The sequence below is a fragment of the Branchiostoma lanceolatum genome, chromosome 5, assembly GCF_035083965.1.
Source record: "Branchiostoma lanceolatum isolate klBraLanc5 chromosome 5, klBraLanc5.hap2, whole genome shotgun sequence".
NCBI lineage: Eukaryota > Metazoa > Chordata > Leptocardii > Amphioxiformes > Branchiostomatidae > Branchiostoma > Branchiostoma lanceolatum.
In genome coordinates this window covers 13088509-13109658 of record NC_089726.1, presented here as the reverse complement: position 1 = coordinate 13109658, position 21150 = coordinate 13088509, and the positions used below count along the sequence as shown (strand labels likewise).

General features: G+C 40.1%; 1 protein-coding gene across 6 annotated transcripts; it reads right to left on the bottom strand.

The window, feature by feature from the left end:
* Positions 1-185: 185 nt before the first annotated feature.
* On the bottom strand, positions 186-20767 carry LOC136435246 (uncharacterized). 6 transcript variants are annotated; one of them, XM_066428553.1, is made up of 10 exons: positions 20573-20767; positions 10053-10432; positions 8562-8670; positions 7930-8105; positions 7267-7338; positions 6658-6765; positions 5861-6074; positions 5447-5590; positions 4333-4606; positions 186-4112 (listed from the first exon to the last, which is right to left on the bottom strand). In XM_066428553.1, exons 2-10 carry the CDS (start codon positions 10325-10327, stop codon positions 4015-4017), a joined length of 1470 nt encoding a protein of 489 aa, XP_066284650.1. In that variant the 5' UTR covers positions 10328-10432; positions 20573-20767; the 3' UTR covers positions 186-4014. The 6 variants fall into 6 exon arrangements, with proteins under 6 accessions (XP_066284650.1, XP_066284651.1, XP_066284652.1 ...); XM_066428554.1 differs by lacking the exon at positions 20573-20767 and adding an exon at positions 17128-17194; XM_066428555.1 differs by lacking the exon at positions 20573-20767 and adding an exon at positions 15139-15248.
* Between the last annotated feature and the right edge of the window lie 383 nt (positions 20768-21150).

The window sequence follows — 21150 nt, the reverse complement described above, 5'->3', positions numbered from 1 at the left end:
GGATAGTTCAGTTTATCAAGATATGGTGGATTGAGAAAGGGTCAATCTCTTGCACAGTCACCTAAAATTTCAAGGAGATTCCTCTGTATGTCGTTTGCAGTGTCCCTTACTTGTACATTGTGTTCTGGCTTGGCACTCACCCTTAACAACTAATTCACACCAAAAACACACAGATGCCCATAAAGTCTCTTCTTCATCCATTATTTATTGATATTTGTCTTCAGAATGAGCCAGACGATATAATATGCAGTGGCATTTTGGCTCCATTTACCTCAGCAGCAGCCTACAAGAACTGCCGCTCCCCAAAGAGCCATAACAACCCAAGTGCAACCCTTCACAGAATTGCACTCTAAATTGAAATTGCACTCTGTGGTATGATCACATAATAGCTTACCAATATCTTCTATAATATGCAACAATAATTTCATTCAAACTTCCACATAAACAATACAAGCCCATCCAAGTTGGAGAAATACAATTCAATTAATGCAAGGCACAGAGGTACTAAGCAGATTCCGTCTAAATTCCAAAATGCCAGTGGACCATTCTGTTGCATTCCGCTAGCAATTACTGTCTCGCCCCAATAAAGGGTGGATTAATTTATGGCCTGCCTAAATCAAATTTTGCTCCATCTCCAAACAGAACAAAGTTCATTTGCTGTCAGCCATAATTGTTTTGAAGGGCACACAGCCCATCTACATGTTGATTGCCCTAGGTGTGATGATAGTGGTTTATTGTGGCAAGATTGACAAGGCAATCACATTACGCTGCAGGTCACATACATACTACACTGAACAAAACAAGATGCTCCACTACTGAACAAAAGTCGAATTCTTAAGTTAGAAGTTCCCACAGTGTGTGTAGCCAACAAGTTTCCACACCGTGTGTATAGCCAACAAGTTAGAACACAATGGGGTTACAATGTTTTTCAGCAACAAATGTACACCAAGATTCTGTAAAACCCATTTTTACGATATTTGTTCCTGAAAAGATAATGACATCCGCGACAGTCATTAAAGGGTAATGCTAAGCTGCCTCTGGCACGATTCATCGCAGCCAATCAGCCGAGCCCGTCAATTCGCAGGGGTAGACTCTCGCAACAATCGTGCGATACCTCGTAAAACTATCTCGTAAAAGTTGAGCTATGAAAAGGTACAGTGCGCACAGCGTGCGAGGATGATGTAAGTGGAATTACTCATACATATAAAGCAGGCATGCAAGCCCTGAGTTAGGAAACACATCTGTCTGGCACCCTGTAGGCTCAGGAAAACGCCATACTGTGATTAAACAGTCATTGTTAATTACTTGAGACAAACACTATATGCAAGCAAGTGTTGGGAGAGCAGCATGTCCTTTCAGGCTTTTTTGGTTGGAATATAATTGGGTGTATCCACTACCTAAAGTTGTTAACCTATAGATATAAAATGCACAGAAGGCCTGAGTAGCAGCAAGTGTCCACAAGAAAAAGGAATAATGTTTCTTGAATCAGCCAATAGCAGCTAATGCATCTATCTAAACATGTACTGCATTCCAGGCAACTGTCTTTTAATTTGAAATATGAACCCAAAGGTCCATGAAAACTTCCAAAATGCTTGAAGTCTAAAAATGTTTTGTTATACTATACTAGCTATTGGAAAACGTGTTAGTACTGTGTTCACCAACACAATGCCTATAATCATGCTTCCGTGACCTCGTCTTGTTGTTTCATTAAAATTACATGTTTTTATCTCCTTTTACGACTCTCTAATGGTCAGATAGAAGGTTACATTACTTCAAGTGCTGTAGTTACAATTTGGGCAGCTGTTGTGTTTGCTTTCCAAAAGACATCAACATGAAATTCAATGACAGTGAGTTTTCTTAGCCTAGTGCCCTGAAGCAGTGACAGTTCTTTACTGGATAATGTACCCAGGGAATGTTGGACAACACTGCTCCCTTTCACACTTGTAGGTAGCTGTTGTCCCTTTTCTTTGAGCGATATAAGAGGGACAGGTTTACATTCGTTCTGTAAAAAGCTGAAGCCGTTTCCATGTACAGTATATCTCAAGCAGCTGCTGCAAGATTTTAGGACTCCCCAATGGGGCATGACGTCACCTTGGACAGTGGTGATGTGTTGATGGAACAATGGTCAATATAGTTAAAGTCATGTAGTTACATGTCTGACTTCAGATTTAATTTTGGGGAATTGCACATTTTTATCATTATCCCAATCCCCTCAAATACATGCTGCTCTGAAGTTCAGTCAGTCTTCCATGTTTACATCACCACTGCCCTGGTAATGTTCATCCATTGGATGGTCTCTTTTACAATGCTGGGCCAATGTGGCTCATAGATACATCAGCTAGTACAGTAGTACATGTCTGTGCTGAATATTAGTAGGACCATTTCAGAAACAGAGGGTTACTATCATTTCGTCTCTCTCCCAAGCTTTTCTCATTCAAAAAGATGTCTTTCCCTTCCTGAATACATTGACTCTATCCAGAGAAATGATAAGTCATTCTGTATAGATTTGGGATTTTGGTGCAGGGCCATGTCTGCCTTTTAAATCCTCAGTCCTGCACCTGTCAGTGCAATACAGTCGAAGACCCACAGGAGGCGCTTAAATGTGTCCCACCAATACAATGCCTTGGAAGACCACTTATGTACAATGCTCCAGACACTCCTGATAGCAAGGAGAATGTTACAAAGATCCCAGGAAATCTTATGCCAAAACGTTTGAGTAATCTCAAGGAAGACAGTTGTAACAGCCAACAGTTCCAACATACGAAAACAATACACTGAGAAGTTAAATCCATACAACTATTTGTGAATAGACATGCTGTTCAAATGTGAGAAGTCAAAAGCTCAACATTGAAGTATTTCTCCTCCAGGCCACCCACCCCCTCAGGGTTCTCACTGACAGGTGCAGGAAGTCTACACAGGACGTACTACCAGCTGGTAATGAAGTTATACATCACACCTCATTAGCAATGGCAGCCAGCAGTGGCATTATGCACTGATTGGATCATGGAGCACTTGGCAATGGTCCAAGTCTAGAGGGGGGAGCAATATCTATCTACAGTATATAGCAGTATTCTCTCATTTCTATCAAGTAATTGTAGGGTATAGCTTTGGTATGTTATTACGGTAGCCTGTCATGAATTCGGAAATGCAGATTTAGACACTGCTGTTTTCTATAACTGTATAACAAGTGGGTTTGAGAATGCATGAATCACATCACATTTGACAGAAAAAAAAAAAAAAATATGCAATTTCTGATTTCCCCTTTTGAATTTCTGGTAGATGAGCCTTAGGGACAACCAAGGGTCATACACAAGGATTGAGGCCATGAACAGGTGTTGGGTGCATGGATCATTTAACATAATAGGAAAAACCAGCCTGTAAAAATAAAGAAGAAAAAAAGATATCTGTGACCAATATATTCCATCAGGGATTTTGCTTTTCTAGAAAAATAGAGATGAGTAAAACAAATGAGCACCTTTGTTCTAAACATTCACTGAAAATATGGAGTGTGCAAACTAGATAACTAACAACATCTCAGACATGTATGATACCAAATATCTAGAAACATAGGCTTTGTAGATGAAAACAAAATCACCAAATTTACTGGCTATATATATATATCAACGATGTCATGTGACCATATCTACCAATGGCAGAACTAGAATGTAATCCTGAGAGGAGAGGGTGGACAATGATACTTGTGCTCATCATTAATTGTTGAGAAGAATGTGGTTCACTGACTTTTCATTTCCTATTCTGTAACAAAAGAACACTTAGTTGCCCACAAATATGAGCAAGGATTTTTGGTTGTACTTTTTTTAACTGGTCAGGAAAAGCATTATTTTCCAAAACAAAAAAGTCAATAAGTATGCGCCTATGTGGCTTGTCTCTTGCAGTACAAAATGGCTTGTTGTGCATTGGTGAGTATAGATATTTTCCAAGACATCAGTGGCAAGCAACAGACATGGTCCATGAAGCCACTACACCAGTCCTGCTGGATGGTTCCCGTAGTTCTTAGCTGTTGGCCTTGCCTTGGACGGGTGTGGTCACGCGGGTCATGGTGGGGGGACGGATTCCTCGGATCAGCACAGGACTCATCTTGGAGTCGGCATCTGGAGGAATAGCAGGAAAGAGGTACTGAGTTATAACCCTGTGGTACTGACAGTGACGGTTCATTGGTTACCTTGTTGCTTTTCTGGGAAGTTTTGGGTCATAATTGAATCATCTTAGATTTAAAACAATACCCTACAGACAGTATAGAATTCACTGTTATCTTGTTCACAGAATTCACAATGTCACTTCAAACAACACAACATTCAACACTGTACATACCTGACTGTTTGGTGTCTGACAGCTGCTGATGTTGATGAGGGCGGTTGTTGTTCATCCTCTCCTGCTGTCTGCGGCTGGGTATGGACGGGGAGGTACGGTCAGGGAGACACTTCATCTGTGCGGGGAAGTACCCTGCACCTAGAGCCTGTTTCATCATGCTGCGGGCCTCGCGCTTCTTCCTGGGGTGGGGACTCTTACTGCGGCTTCTCGGGCGGCTGGACTGCGCTAGTCTGTATGTGTCAGAGCCTGCTGGGAGAGCCTCCTGGCTACGGCTCTGTGGATACAAGAGTTAACATCAAAACACTTGTATGATGTCTTCATTTCAAAACAGAGTGTTCAGGAAAACTACAGATGTACTAAGGGAAGGAACAGGTCGACTGGTGTGACAGTTCTGGAAAAGTAGAGTTCGTTAACAGCAACAGTCATTGAAACCTTCACTCAAAAAGCTTTGGAACAGATATCAAAGGTAGATGTGAATTTTCTTTAGGCAAGACTACTGTAAATAAAAGGAATGAGTTTTCACACACATATTACACATTGTTAATCAAAGACAATACAGCTTATGTAAACTTTAGACTTTTTAATAATTAGCATTGATTTTTTTACATATGGCACAGTGCAGTCACCACACCACACCACACGCACACAAGTCCAACCTTTCCTGCTAATCTGTGAAAGCAACTAGAAAGATCTGTCAATGTAGAAGAGAAATGTTCTGTTGGAAAGGAGGAAGATGAGGCAAAGGGTGCAGCACACTGTGGAAAGCGGATGTGATTGGTAGTTAGTGTTTTCTGACTGAAAGAAGAGCACTGCAAACCATTTCAAAAGGCCACACTGATCCATCTCTATGTATATATATATGATTCAAATATCTTAATCATTGGAATTTTGAATCTTCAACTTGATTCAATACAAAGTAAAGTGCACAAGAGGTGTGGACGAAGGACTATAATGCACCCATTTTCCATCCTTACTGATCTGACTTCTAATCATGACTCTTTGTAGACCTATTTTATATCTTATAATCAGAAGATTTATTTGATCATTCTTTTAGATAATTTTTTGCAGACACTGAATTAGAAATCAGTTTGGCCTTGCTAGTGCAGCAGATTACCAGTATCAATGAAACATGACTGGTTCCCCTTCCTGTGTTTGAATGATTGCTGGTGTTTGTGTCCAGATCGGGGAGCTGTCTGGAGGTAAAGTTCTGATTCAGTCTGTAATGATGGTACCATGACGACGCTTCTTCATCAGAGTCCTTCATCAACGAAACAAAACAACACATACATTCATGCAAATTATTACCTCATTGGCATAGTATATGTTTTTGAAGGAAGACATGTAATACATTTCAGTTAAAGACATATATTTGTAGAAGCGACCTGATACTTGGGTGAACTTTGCTCAGGGAATACAGGAGAAATACAGTTTGAACATTTTGAATACAAACTATTAGTATCAAGTGTTCTTTCTGGGACATAGGAACCATAAAGGGAGAGATATTAAAGATATCTTTCAAAGGTCTCACCAAGTTATTGTTTTTCTTCTCTGCCAAGTTGCTGGTAGGTGCAGGCCTGCTGATGTTGTTGCCCAGTTTGACTGCATCTTGGTCCAGGTTGAAGGAATAGGTCCTGTTGGGGGTGTACCAGGCCATGGGTCTGGACAGGCTGCCACCTCGCTGGTTCCCTCTAGCAGATCTGACTGCAACTGCATGTCTCAATCTCGTGTAGGTATAATCCTCTCTGTTTAAATGACACAAACAAAATCATGAAAAGCACACCTCAAAGTCAGAAAGTATACTATTATGATGGCTATTCTTTTTTCATATAGATATGCTTAAAATGTTGGTTAACATTTGTAACTCTATTTGAAATCCTTTCACTTTATCATGCTTTCCTGAATCTATATGAATCTTGGTTGTTGCAGTACTTATCTCTGTCACTATGGGGCTCTTAAATCAGTGTTAGCCATGATACAGCAACGCCCCCTTTTGGCAATTTTAGATACTGCAGCTAGTGCAGACAACACTTCAATCAGTGCATCTATTCATTTTTATTTAGAATAGACGAGTATCAATGTACTGATTGCTTTATCATTGTTGCCATACTTCGTACAGTAGTAGTGCCATGTAAAACTGTTGAGCAATAAAGTCCATTCGTTCTACTGTTATTCTCAACATCGATAACTGCCCAAGTCTGCAAGTGCAGGGAAAACTTTTCGTTACTTAATAAACAAATAGTGGTAAATAAAATGGCAAAAAAGGCAAACAACAGGTAGGGAGGGAGGAATGTATTTTTGAAGAATAGCTAAGTATTTGAATCGCACCTGTACTGTTCCACATACTGTTGTGACTGCTGGTGATACCTGAAGTCATAGGGGATTGGGGAGGTTGTGTCCAGCACCAAGGCCTCCCTGGATGGAGGTCTTCTCTCACTGTGCACACAGGAACAGGACAATAGAGTAAAGCTTAAAGAAGTGAAATATCATAGCATTTTTTTCTGTTAATACACGTACATGTACCTTCAAATGGTAGGGTTCACCACACAGGGACAGTGGATACCAATTACACAGTTACACCAGTACTTTCACGGTCAGTTTCCACACCTGTTGCCAGTTAGACCCACCCGTGTGTTAGTAAAATCCCACATTGGCTTTTCCTATAATAACTTACATTATGATACATTTAGGCATAAGAATCATTGACACTGCCATTCACCACTTCCAAGCACCAATAGACGAAAATTTAGCTTCACCAGTTATAGTCAAGATTGTATATCACACCAGTTATACCAACACATGTACATTACAGTAATACATTCTAATATTCTAGACAACCATAGTCCTTCTCCCTTACTCTACGACACCTCTGCAGACATGGACAACATGTACGCACTTCCCCACCAACTGTGGACACCACAGAAACATAGTCATTACTTGTAATTACGACGTTGCAAAGGCGTTCCAGACCGTAGCGACAGAGCCACACTAGCAGACTGCACTCTTCTCCTACAAGCAGGAATAAAGCTAGTTTCTTTTCAACATCCACAATACGTCTTTGACTCAAGGGGAAGCTTGACACCAATAAGCAGGTGTTTCTATACTTATGTACCTTACCTTGATAGGTGACTTAATCATGTTAGCAATGCATTCATAACTAAAACTGTAAGTTCAGTTGGGTTCACTTCATGAAACTTAAAGATGTTTATGCATTATAAGCACAGGTTAGGCAATAGAGATAAGAAAATGCTTTAATGACAAAGGGCGCCCAACATGTGTTTTCAGTGCAGCTTTGTGAGTTTTGTACCCACAAATGAAGTCTACATAGATCCTCACAGCATGCCTGCAGAACGTAAGCGTTTAAGGTCGTTTTCGTGTATATAAGGTCAATATCTCGTATATAGGTTCATATAGTGTCCAAAGACATATGCAATGCCCGTCACTCTGTTGCAACGTTGACCAAAGAGAACAAAAGAGACTCGGCAGATACAATAGGTTTAAATAGCAGGCTAATTACCATATGTGCATTACGTTCTGAATATATGCTGATCATTGCATATGATCATTTCACAGAGAATCATCATGTTAGCCATGTCCCACCTGTCTCGTGTCCCTGCACTGCGTGGAGTCCTCTTATTGCTGCCATTGTCATCATTACTTCTGGAGTAGGGGGCACTGCTGCACCGTGATGGCTTTCCGGTGGGTTTGGGGTAGGTCTGGTAGAAGTGGATGCCCTCCTTGTGACCAGTCTTGCACATGTCCCAGCCTGGAATGTTCTGTGGTGGGGGAATAAAGCAGAGAACGACAGATAAACACATGAACTCTCACTGTAACAATCTTTGACTAGTCGTTTTTGAAGCAAGCACAAAGGGTCAAAGGATAGATTGCACAGTGTACACGTAACCACTTAAACTGCTTCAAACGCAAACATGTAAAGAGTGCACTTTGTGCCACATAAACTTTCACGATGTGAACACAAAAATAAGTCTTGTATGAAAGCATCACACTTATTAGTATTACACTTCTCAACAGAACTATGTTCTCTATAGGTTTAACTGCTATTGTACAATTACTGCCATCATCACTTTCACATAAACAAATATTCTTCTTATAAATGATGATAAAAATATGTTTCTTAATATTGGTTGCCTGAGAAAGAGTAAAAAATCCTATAACAATGAAGTATGGTACTACTCAGAATAGTACAATAAGGAGTAAAAGTGCATCCTGACCTTGTTATGCTTCCCCTCATCCCTCCCTAGGTACAGGTACTTGAAGACATCTGACATACACAGGTCTCTGTCTCGGTCTACCTGTAGTATTCTATCTTCTTTATGGCTACTGGAGGAGGGAAGGAAAAAAACAACCATGTTTGTGACAACTGCTTTTAATCCTTAATGATAGATTAAAATCATTCTTCATTTGTTATTGTCTATATAAGAATAACGGTTGGGAAAGTGGAATTAGAGAGTAAAGTTAAGTGGACACATTGATATTGCTGACTTTAGGCACTGCCACACCATATTCTGCATCAAGTGCTGTATCACATGAACTCATGATGAAGACTAAATTTTCATATAAATATTATGTATCAGGACATTTTTATGAAGCTGGTGTGTTACGATGAAGGGCGGTTATACGGGCTAAACAGATAGTGATACAGACAGACATCTTTTCATTTCATACACAATCCAGTGACTAGAGGGAGGCATGGTTCTTTGAACGTGAGGTCCAACAGGAATACAAATATATATCAGATCAGTTGGCTTGAATTATTGAGAGAAAATGTCTGACATACAGCCAAAAAGATACAGATAACTACTTGTTTGGTCTAGACAAAAAGACCAATTTGTTCCCAGATACAATCGTAGAGAGTCTAGACCTACTTTTTACCGATGGGACTGGTGACGGCACTCCCTGTCCATGTTAAACTTAAAGACAGATACAATCGTAGAGAGTCTAGACCTACTTTTTACCGATGGGACTGGTGACGGCACTCCCTGTCCATGTTAAACTTAAAGACAGATACAATCGTAGAGAGTCTGGACCTACTTTTTACTGATGGGACTGGTGGCTGCACTCCCTGTCCATGTTAAACTTAAAGACAGATACAATCGTAGAAAGTCTAGACCTACTTTTTACCGATGGGACTGGTGACGGCACTCCTTGTCCATGTTAAACTTAAAGACAGATACAATCGTAGAGAGTCTGGACCTACTTTTTACTGATGGGACTGGTGGCTGCACTCCCTGTCCATGTTAAACTTAAAGACAGATACAATCGTAGAAAGTCTAGACCTACTTTTTACTGATGGGACTGGTGGCTGCACTCCCTGTCCATGTTAAACTTAAAGACAGATACAATCGTAGAAAGTCTAGACCTACTTTTTACCGATGGGACTGGTGACGGCACTCCTTGTCCATGTTAAACTTAAAGACAGATACAATCGCAGAGAGTCTGGACCTACTTTTTACTGATGGGACTGGTGGCTGCACTCCCTGTCCATGTTAAACTTAAAGACAGATACAATCGCAGAGAGTCTGGACCTACTTTTTACTGATGGGACTGGTGGCTGCACTCCCTGTCCATGTTAAACTTAAAGACAGATACAATCGCAGAGAGTCTGGACCTACTTTTTACTGATGGGACTGGTGGCTGCACTCCCTGTCCATGTTAAACTTAAAGACAGATAACAGATACAATCGCAGAGAGTCTGGACCTACTTTTTACTGATGGGACTGGTGGCTGCACTCCCTGTCCATGCCTGCAACACAGCAGCATCCTCATTCTTCTGCTCCTCCTCGGCCAATAGCAGCAGCTGTGTCTGAGACATGGCCTCAAAGTTCTCTTTACAGTCACACGGTAAGTCATTGTGTTCCAGTCTGTAGCACATCGTGGATAGGACGGTCGGGCTGGAGACATCACTGTTATTCTCCATGATTTTGTCGTGTTTGTTGTTGTTGTTGGCATCGCCGACGTCCTTCTCCACGTCTGTCATGGTTCAAACTGTTGCAGCGGAGGATCATTCCATTCGCGGCAACCCTGTATCCCAGCAATCACACCAATACCTCCTATTTCAGAGACTTCAGCGTTGCCTCATGGCCTGAGGGAAACACAAAGAGAAGACATGAGTTAATCCTTGCCGTTGTTATGTACAATCATCATCTATCAATAATTCATCCATGGTATTTAGTTTTGTACAACGAGGAAAGAAATTCTGTTGAAAGAAAGAGCATGATGTGAAGTGCATTTTAATTTAGTAGTTACCACAAACCTCATTTGCCAAAGAGGAATAAAAATAAGGACCACAATGGCACGTTAGTCTAATTTCAAGCAAGAGTTCTCAAGGGAACAGTTAGCATGAACTTGAACCTATCCTTTGTTGTTCTCAGCCCCTATAGCAAGTACATGTACATGTGGGTATTACAAAGGGTACTTATGTTTATGCACATCCTAGGTCTACGTTTTACCTGGCTTGAATCATATACTGTAAAATTTGAAAAACAACTCTAGGATGGCCATTAATTCTTAACATTATTTTGAACATTGTAGCCTTCTTGTATTATACTTACGAGAGTTTTTGATAGCATCAATATGCATAGCCTGAACTCAATCAAGCTCCTGTAACGGCTTGCCGCCCTGTAACTGCATAGCCGCCCAAGGGAGGGGACAGAAATCCCCGGACAGCTGGAGTTTGCGTTATACAGACTACAATATGCAGTAATACTATTTTCCTTCATGCTACAAAAAGTGGAAACCTTTGTATATCATTACTAATATCTACTACTGTATAGTCAAACATTTGACATCATACTGTTTCTTGACCACACCACATTATGATATATCCCACCAAGGAGGTTAAAACCTCCTTGATCCTACAAAAAACATTTGAAGGTATCACAATGACTTTTCTACATCATGAAGGACAGTTCAAAGCACCACACCACACATCACATACAATCCCTCTTTAGAAAACAGAAGGTCAGTTACCAATATGCCACAACATGCCATTGTCTGGTTTCTACACAAGTCTTTATTCTACAATAAAATTCAAAAGCTCATGGCGTGGAGAGGTTTTCTTAGGCGAGTTAGGAATGAATCAAACCCAATCCAAGGGGCCAAGTCCTACACAATAAAGTTCACCTGACCACATCTCCCCACATGAAATATTAGATCTACTCTACACTACGTAGGAAAAATATCACAGGATACAGAATTATAGACCTGGAAAAGAAGCTGACTGAAGCATTGAGAATGTGAATATAAATCAACATACATAGCACAGATCAATACAAATCATACATATGTATGTCCCTTTTTATGAGCCTATCCATTGTATCCATGCCAAAATAATACCCTTGATTCTACTAGCTCACATGTAGATTTGCTCAGAGTCAGACTGTAAGTGCACAGCAAGTAAGGCCAATCCACTTTCTGAAATCTTGAATCTAGCAATGTCCTCACATGGCTGGAGTTTCGTAAGGAAAGCCCTGGCGTCATGATGATTACTGAATTATATATGGCACATTAATAGCTTTCAGGTCCCCTGTCCTGACAGATGTCATCATTTTACAATGTACCAAGTCAGCCATATAATCCACGACAGGTTCCGCCTCCTTAAGGTGGAAATAATGGACACATTTGTGAAATCACCTTAGGTACTTTTGTTGGTGTCAAATCTCTGCACCATAGTAACCACAATAACACTGCTTTGCAGAAGAATAGAAGATACAGTAAAAAAGGTACAGTAAAAAAGGTACAGTAAAATTGCTGTTGTTGATGGCCTTAGGCAGGTCATTAAAATTTTCATCACACACTTATAATCTTCGGAATGTTAAAGTTGACATTTGCCAGACATGTGACACTTACTACCATAATCCTTTAAAGAAAAGAGAGGGTTCTGACTGTGTGTGTGGCTGGAACCCCTTGTAACGTGTAAAGCACTCTAGGACCAGGTGAGCAGCAGATCCCTCACACTGGTGAAATCCCCAAGGATTCTGCCTCAGTGCAATATCATACAGCTACATTTTACAGTTATAGAATGTGGTGCTCGTAAAGATGAATTGCAAAATATCCTGGCAAAATTAATTTTGAATTCCGATTATCTAGTACCTGATAAAGACACTTTGATAACATTGCAGCAAAATAATACATTTCCATACTTTGGAAGTTTACAATGGAATTCAACAATGACACACTCTTCTCCCTCCAGTGTGATTTGTGCTATCCAGGCACAAATCAGATATTATGTTGATAAGACACTGCCTGGAGGGATGAACAGATTCGGGGGCTTCTGAGAAACAAAACACACAGCTCATCTGGGACTCAAGACTATCTACATGTAGATAAACCTGTTTTTAAAAAACCCAAATTTGATTATGCCATCTCTTCAAAACCAAAACATGCAACCTGACAGTTACACTTACAGTAACCAATCAGTGTAAGAGCACACACATGTACATCTATTCTATGTGTTGCACTCTTCAACCAGCTACATTTAATTTAACATACATTAAAAAGAGGAAAATGATCACAAACTATGTCAACCAAGTAAGACCCCCCTCTTCTTTTCCTCTTTTTCTTTCCTCTTTTTCTAACTTAACATCAGTGTTCTCGCCAGCCTGAAATTTTTACCCGTCATTTCAATTTTGCTTCAGGGAAGAACATATCGAGCGCCGAAGGCGCGAGGCGTCGCGCCGGAGGCGTGACCATTCTAGGGGGTCCGGGGGTATTCCCCCCCCGGGAAATTTTGAAATCTAGACCCTCTGAAACGCTATTTCCTGCATTTTGAGGGGCAAATTTCCTAGTAGAATAAGCATAGTTTAATGACATCTCTTTCGGTGAAAAATTACACAAGGGTTTCAGGCTTGATTTTTTTGGGAGGCGTGCCGTCATCGTGGTAATATCGAATGTTCACACCCAAGCTGCACTTCTATGTTGTATACAATCGGCAAAGAAAATAGAATTTAGCTCAACAAAACTTTACTACGTATCAGATACGTCCTACAAAAAATACACACAGAATAAGTCGGTAAAAATAAAACACAACTTTTCAACACTTGTTCCATATGCGCCCTGTAATTATTGAACATAATGAGGAATTTGACACCCTACTTTAAGAAAGAACGCAATAAAGACGTCCATTTTTTTTGTCCCATATTTTTCACGGTTAATTTCTCCGGTAACTGCACTGAATGTGTTCAAAAGTTGTCGATTCAAGCCTTCCAACAGCCGCTTCGTCGTGCGATCCTTGCGATCCCCGCCATTCCCCTAACATCTCGCAAATTCACGATTAGCTGAAATCTGGCGAGTAGCGAGACTCGCATGTCATTGGTTGTTTTTTCTTGACGCGACGGAGACGTGCGCTGTGATTGGTGAATTACAATATCTGACGCCTGTTTACCATTTCTGGCGGGAAGAAAGCGTATAACTCAGCCGCCGCGGCTTAAAACTTTAATACTGTTTACACAGATTACAGAAAGCCTGATAGCTATAGGAGTATTTCTGAATTTTAAGGCTTCTTTGATGACATTAACTGACGGTGAACCGAGAGGGACAAAACAGAATTAAACGTCAGCCTGATGCGACCGGCCAAAACTGTAGTGGTGAGGGCGGCGCATGACGCCGAGTTTTCGGCGGCCACCAAATATTACTAGCAACCACCACGCCGCTCTCTGTGTGTTGCTGGGGTTGTCGCCGGCGGGCATTAGAAATGATCTAGATTGCCCTCGTCACAAACTTCCGCTGATCCTTTTGACTTTTTGAAAATTCTAAGCTTTGTTTAAATATCTTTATTTTTGTCCATTAAAAATGACGGGTTGGGCAAAAATTTTGTCCGTCATGAGCGACAAAAACCCTTCAAATGACGGGAGGACGGGCGCTGGCGAGAACACTGCTTAACATACTGTACCTTTGTTACTTAAAATGGTTACTTTAACTTACTGTAATGAAAAACTACCAACCTGATCTGCTGTTTAAATTTTTTGTGAAGAGCTCTAACACAACCAAAGGGGAAATCAATGGTAACATGTAAGAAAGAAAGACCATAACTGTATGTTGAACCTGCCTTCCTGTTTTACATTTTCTACAATACAAAGGGTACCAAAGCCTTAAGGAATTTCAAGCACAAAGATTGTACCTGCTGTGCACATGGTATATTGTAGCTCTGAACAAAACGAGCGACCCATGTGTACATTGTAGACACGCTAGTACGTGCTGAGCTAAAAGGCTGTATGTAGCAAACATGCCCAATGTGGCATAACCATACACTTTCACCTGGGGACAGACCACAAATGGTCAATGGGGAGACAATGAATTGATATGTCAAATTAGAGGCTAGGAAGCAAAATGAAGGTTAAAGATCATAGCTGAGGGAGAACGTGGTTTGTTGCTAGGGTGGACTTCTAAGTTCTACACTTTCTTTGGTGAAAGTTTACTTACTTTAGAATTAGATGACAACCACATGGACATAGGCAAAAAAAAGACAATCCACCTAACTGAAATGATTTACAAATCTTCCAAAATGTTTCTCAACATTGTTACCAACAAAATATGACATGTCACAAACCACTTCAAGACTATTGCAACCCTTACAATTGCATGTGTCTCATCCCCAAACAAACTCAGGCAGTGTGACTTCGAATGCTGAAAGTGAATGTACAGGTACACTGTTTCTGTTGCTGTGTCTGTCTAGGACGCGGGTTCGAACGTGATCCTCACAAAGCACCCCCCAACAAACATACGGCACCCTTCTTTCATAACCAATGTACCTTAACACGCACAAAAGCCTTAAGTTAATATTATACGCACAAACATTACTCGCCGTCCACGGCGTAGGGTGTCCACCTGCTTTGAAAGAGTGGATTCGCTTGGTTGACGACCAGACTCCAACACAATGCATGACCCGATTGGTGTACAACAAGTGACATGGAACTCGATAAACTATTCCCAAGTTTACATTCCCCCTCATAAACCTGGTAAACGATCACATGCATCCCGTGTTACGATGGTTGCTGTGCGTGCGTCAGGACACCGAAGGAATGGGTACACAAGATTTGTATTGTTAAAATGTTGCAAATGACCTCCCTACTGCATGTTGGAGGAATCAATAATCATTGAAGTGACAACACACATGGAAAACTATTTAGGTTGGTCAGGTATTGCCTGAAGGAAGCTATGCAAAGACAAAATGCCTCAACAGGAGGTCTATGATATGCAGATTGTTTTATGGACTTCTCACACTACATTAGAATACAATAGACTGCAGTAAATCACTGAGATGCAATTAGTATACAAGTGTAAATTTACACTACCCAATACATGTTTGCTCAGTTTGCCCTTATAACCCTCAATAAAATCATACTCTGGCACTATATCTGGTCAACATTTCATGATATATGGCAAAAATGATCAAATAACCTCAATTTTCCCACTACAACACACATTAAGTATAGGGACTTGAGGCCAAGTCAAACAAATGTACTACTAGTATGATTTCATATAACTTTTTTTTCATGCCTGGCTTATAAGGATAGTGCCAAGGATAGTGCTAAGCCAAGGATAGTGCTAAGTATGATATCTTGGGACTGAGTCTGCACTTGTAAGTTCTACGTAAGTATGATGGGAATAGATTTATCAAATATTTATTTCCCAAAACACCTTCATTGGTACAGTACACAAAGTATTTGGTATGACCTACATCATGTACTACTACTACTAGCGTATATAAAACCTCTGAACTACTAGTACTACCTCTGGGAATGATTTACAAATGATAATAGGTCCAAAACACCCTATCCTATCAAATGGCAGGCATAATATATTGTGGCAAAGTTTGATAAAACCCTATACTGTATGACTACCTCTAATAGCAACACAGCTATCTTCCAGTTATGCTTAATTGGTTTTCCTGCGTGCATAGCAACGGTTTGTATCACCAACAGCTGTTCATGTGATGTGTGTATTTTAGAGAACTTCAATCCCACTTGGCCCAGTCAAAAATTCTTGTCTATATTTGTGCAACAAAAAATGCTCCTAGCTTTGGTATGCTCATGCCAGGTGAAAGAACTCTCATACCATTCAATAGCACAACTCTCACAACAAAAAATCATGGTCATTATTGATATGATAGTCTAAACAGAGTAATGACAGCATGTTATCAAAATTGCTTTGTAGATACAAAAGATTCTAGATCATTCACATGTGCTGTTAGATATTACACAGAACACAACTTTAAAAACATATTTCACATGACTACCTGCATACTAGTATTACATCATTGTGCCAAAATAAGTTAGCGCAACTAATTGAAGATTTCTACCTTGAATTAGTCAACCTTACTCAAATCTAATTGTCAGCCACACCTATGACTGAATGTCGAGAAAAACACTGAGAGCTTGCCTCCAAATTGTCAAAAAAATCGAAGAAGCCAGCAAACACTCTAGAAAGAATGTTAAACAGAGCTACATTCTTTGAATTACTCCTACTCCATCATTGAATAGAATCTACTTAGTACTTAGTATGAGTGGTCTTCTTTAGTCTACATGTTGTATTGAATTCTAGGTTGTTAAGTTGAACCATAACATTTTTTCTTTGATTGGATATCACACAATTTAGCAAACTGCGTAACCCTGCTGTGCCAAGCATTTGTTTTGAACAATGAAATACTTCTTAACCCTCTGGACAAGAGTCACAGAACTTTTAAAGCCTAGTTTAAACCAACCCAATCACAGAAAGGTTTTGCTGATCAATCTATTGTTGACTAAAAGCCAGTATGTGCAGTGTTAGTTCGTTCCATACCTGCGTTTACTTAGCATACCAGCACCTTGACCCACGTTGAATATCCTCTAGTCCCCAGAACTAGGGTTGTTTCCTATACAAACACACTTACATACTCCAACATGGAACCTTCAAACATGGTCGTGGGTGACCCTGTCTCCATGGAAGACAAACAAGTCACCGATATGGGTCTATGGTGACAATGTCAATACCGTTTCTGTATCAGAGCATATTACAATGACTAACAAAATACTTTTAGAAGATTATATTACAATAGAGAAGCTGTAAACAACTAAAACTTGATGAATGAACTCCAAAGAGGTGCCTCATTGTGTTAGTGGCAAAGTTTGTCTTGGAAGAAAAGAACTTAGAATTTTTAACATTCATGATTTCATGCAAAAGATATTTCAAAGCATTAGAGTAAAATCATTACCTGCCATTCAACAAGCATCTTCTTTGATTAGCCACCAGGAAGAGTTAGTTGGTATTCAGGCAAAACGTCTTATACCATAATCTGTTTGTTAAGGCTTGGACTGAGATTCAACCACACCAAAACAACGTCATGGTTGGTCTGTACACATTGAGTTTTGTGAGCAGCGGTTGTCACAAACTGTCGGAACGTGTACACGTCTGCCAACGTACTGGTCAACATATAGACCACATGGAGAGTGTATGCTGAAGCGACAGAGTCTGTGTCAACATGCTATATCTTGTGAGAGTTTGAATTTGTGCAAATTTCAATTTCTTTCACAGACCATACTATTGATGAGTCACCAATTTGTTTAGGAACAATGAACTCTTGCTGATTAGTAACAAAACAGGGCAAAAAGTTTTGAAAAACATCCACTTGGCTGCTAAAAAGTGAAATCTGTAAGATATCTAGAAATCTTAGTTAAAGCTTGCCAGCTGAAGAAACTTTCATGTCACATGATATGTCAAATACAGAAGCACTAATGCACCACAAGAGTTATTGAACTGACCGTTTTTGTCCAGAGAAAGTTGGGTCAAGCTGTCCAAATAAAGGGAGCGTAAAGAGGGTATTTATGTGAGTTGTATCCTCTTTTGCAGCAAGCCTACTTGGATTGACCCACATACCTTTCAGGGATTCACTCCCTTTATAAGACATTTTACCAGATGAAAGGATTAAAGCCCAGGCTTAGAACCCCCTGAGATGAAAAAAAGACTGGACCCTCTCCCAATGAAAGCGAATATAAACACAGCTTTTCTGAAGAGTAAACAAACAATAGCCACTGTAACACACTGGCCCCTTTGATGGCAACCATAACAAAATAGTGGTGCTTTCTTTTCATAATCATAATGCCATGTATAACCATAACATTCTGAAAAGGATTTCCTACACAATCCAACCGTAACTGTGTTTTATACAAGTAGCACTACAGTGAGAACCACAGAGGAAGGTGAATGACTGGGTTTTCGTAAGGCACTGATCCGTAGCATGTTACCTCTTTACAGGCTACCAACAACAGGGTACCAGGTTACCGAAGTTTCCGCTATAAACAACTCCAACAATGAACCCAGATATGGCACTGATAATTTGGTTACAAAATATGGCTTTGGATTCCAAGTAAGACAGTCGCTTGATTTGCTTTAATTGTCATTAATACAACATGTATTGATTCACGATAAAGGAGGCGCAACGGAAGGACTAATCAAATTAACTGTGATATGGCAACAAAGCAAAAAACGTCTGTTTCTATAATCTCCTGTCAATGAGTCATCGTGACATACTCTAAAAAAATCTGTTGATTTATATCACAAACAAAATTGGTAGTCTGGAGGGTTGGTTGTTAAATTTACGCTCAGCCAAAAAGAGGGGAGGTTTTGCATAGCAACAGGGGCACCAAACAATGACTTGTACATAGTACTGAAACTAGTAGTCTCTTTTAACGCTATCGTCTGGGAGTATACTTCAATACCACTGAGCATTTACCTTAGAAAATGAAAAATCACAAATACATGTTTAATGCATTATCATGAGGACCCCTACAATCAATCATAAACAATGTTTATAATTGCTTGTAGGGGTCCTCATAGCATAATGCAAGGAATAACCTTGGATCATGCTGACTTTGCAGAAGTGACTGATTAAACTAGCACTGGAATAGGGTCGATATATTATGTAAAAAGAAAACCAATACAGTAGATGAGTGTTGGACTGAATCCCAGATATGTAGTATCCCTGAATAATTGATTGGTACCTCTACCTAGCCAAATTATCAAACAGACAGACAGCATTAGATTGTTTTCATTGGTGGTGTCTGGAGGAAAGGGAACTAGGGGATACAATGACATCATGTCTGTCCTTAGTTTGCATTTACCAGCCAGGAAATTATCTCTTTTGCAATCAAAGAAATGTAATTATTCTTTCATTTCCGCTCTTAATATTTTCCACCAACATTATGTTGATGTCATCCTATAGTCTGTGGCAACAGATCATCATGATATTGGATTTTAATCAAATGACAAGGTCTTTGCATGCAATCCTGTTGATTGTCTTTCACCCTTCCGACCTCTGACGTCTTCTCCAGCCTGCCCAACACACAACACCACTCAGATCTAATTGTGAAATGCAGTATAATCTATTCCATGGCCATCACTGTTGCTAGCTGTTGGGATCTACCACTATTCACAGTAGGAGAAAGGGGAGAGAGAAAAATCAATGTTTTTAGCACATATGAGTGATTAAAATGTAGAAGTTAAACAGTAAACAGAAGACAATTTACACCAATTGATAATGAGGACAACTGATTTCCATATGTATTGAAACTCCCCCTGCAGCCATAATGCACATCTTTTATTGATGATGAGCAACAATGAGGACAAGGTGGGAGGGGCGTGATGCTCCATCGTATGTTGTAGCTATATAGACAGAGTCATCACTCCTGAAGAGCAACAAGAGGTCTACAAACATCGTTTGGCAGATTGACAAATAACGGTTCATTGTACAAATCCGGAGTGCAAGAGTGGAGGAAATGTTATATTTATAGTCGCGCTGTCGTACCATCATGGAATATTTTCTGTCGGTCAGGCAGCGAAGTCAGGAAACGTTGGCCCACCTTCATGACGCTAGATATTATAATTCTGATAGCCATTTTTGCTGAGCGGAAATCCAGGTCTTGTGTTTTGATCCTCAAGACCACAAAAACGAGCAAAGATCAAACCGTCAAATGCAATTATCTGTATCCTCGGCAGTTCAATTGATTTTCCCCAGCGCTCCTCTGAGATGGACTGAGCTAGACGTCTTTACCGGTCAACTACGATGTACGTGATCGAACTGAGGCGGAAATACAACAGGCTTCTTATTTTAGCAGCAGCATGTTCGTAAATGTTGCCCGCTGAATAATCTCAGAGGGCAAAATGAACGGAATCGATCTGAAAAGGCCGCCAGTCCGCGGCCTTGTTGACTTTTTAAACACACTCATTCATAAACAAAGATTCTACAAACCTTTTTCTGTCAGCTTTCTTCTGAAGAATGGTATTTCTACAACAGGGAAACGTTAAATTCGTTCTGCTTGTTGTCTTTGGGTGAAGAAAATGGCACAAAGCCATGAAAATGTGGTAAAAACTGCGCCCAAATCTGACCGGCTCCTGTTTCTGCGGAAACTTATCGTCTGCATTGTGCGCATGCGTCCTGGTAAATCAGCCACAAAGGATCATGGGTAATGTTATTGATATGACAGTTGGTGACATTTATCATCGTACCGTTATATCTATACGTCATTCTTCGCAGGGGGTATGATATTGAGAGTATCCACGTCTGTAGATTCTACAATAAGTATTACGCGTTCTTTGTACTTTCCTTTGTCATTTCTTCCATCCAATTTAATGAGATTTAAACCTCACTGGCGTTTTATCAACTTTTAATAACCTCCTTTCTTGGTCTATTCACCTTGGTCTATTTTCGTCATTTTTGTCATTTACAGGCTCTCCATGTGACGTCATCCTCCATGGATTTACTTATAGTTAACGTTTATGTCGTTACACCACCTTGCAGAAGTTTTTCTGTGATTGAAATTTTTTGTA

Bases quoted from the DNA above. Each gene is read 5' to 3' on its own strand.
- LOC136435246 (XM_066428553.1), bottom strand. From the start codon at position 10,327: ATGACAGACGTGGAGAAGGACGTCGGCGATGCCAACAACAACAACAAA. The intron at 8,671-10,052 runs GTAGGTCCAGAC...TCCCTCCTCCAG, and splicing joins ACCAGTCCCATCAGTAAAAA to TAGCCATAAAGAAGATAGAA. The intron at 6,766-7,266 runs GTAATGACTATG...CTGTGTGCACAG, and splicing joins TTGCAACGTCGTAATTACAA to TGAGAGAAGACCTCCATCCA.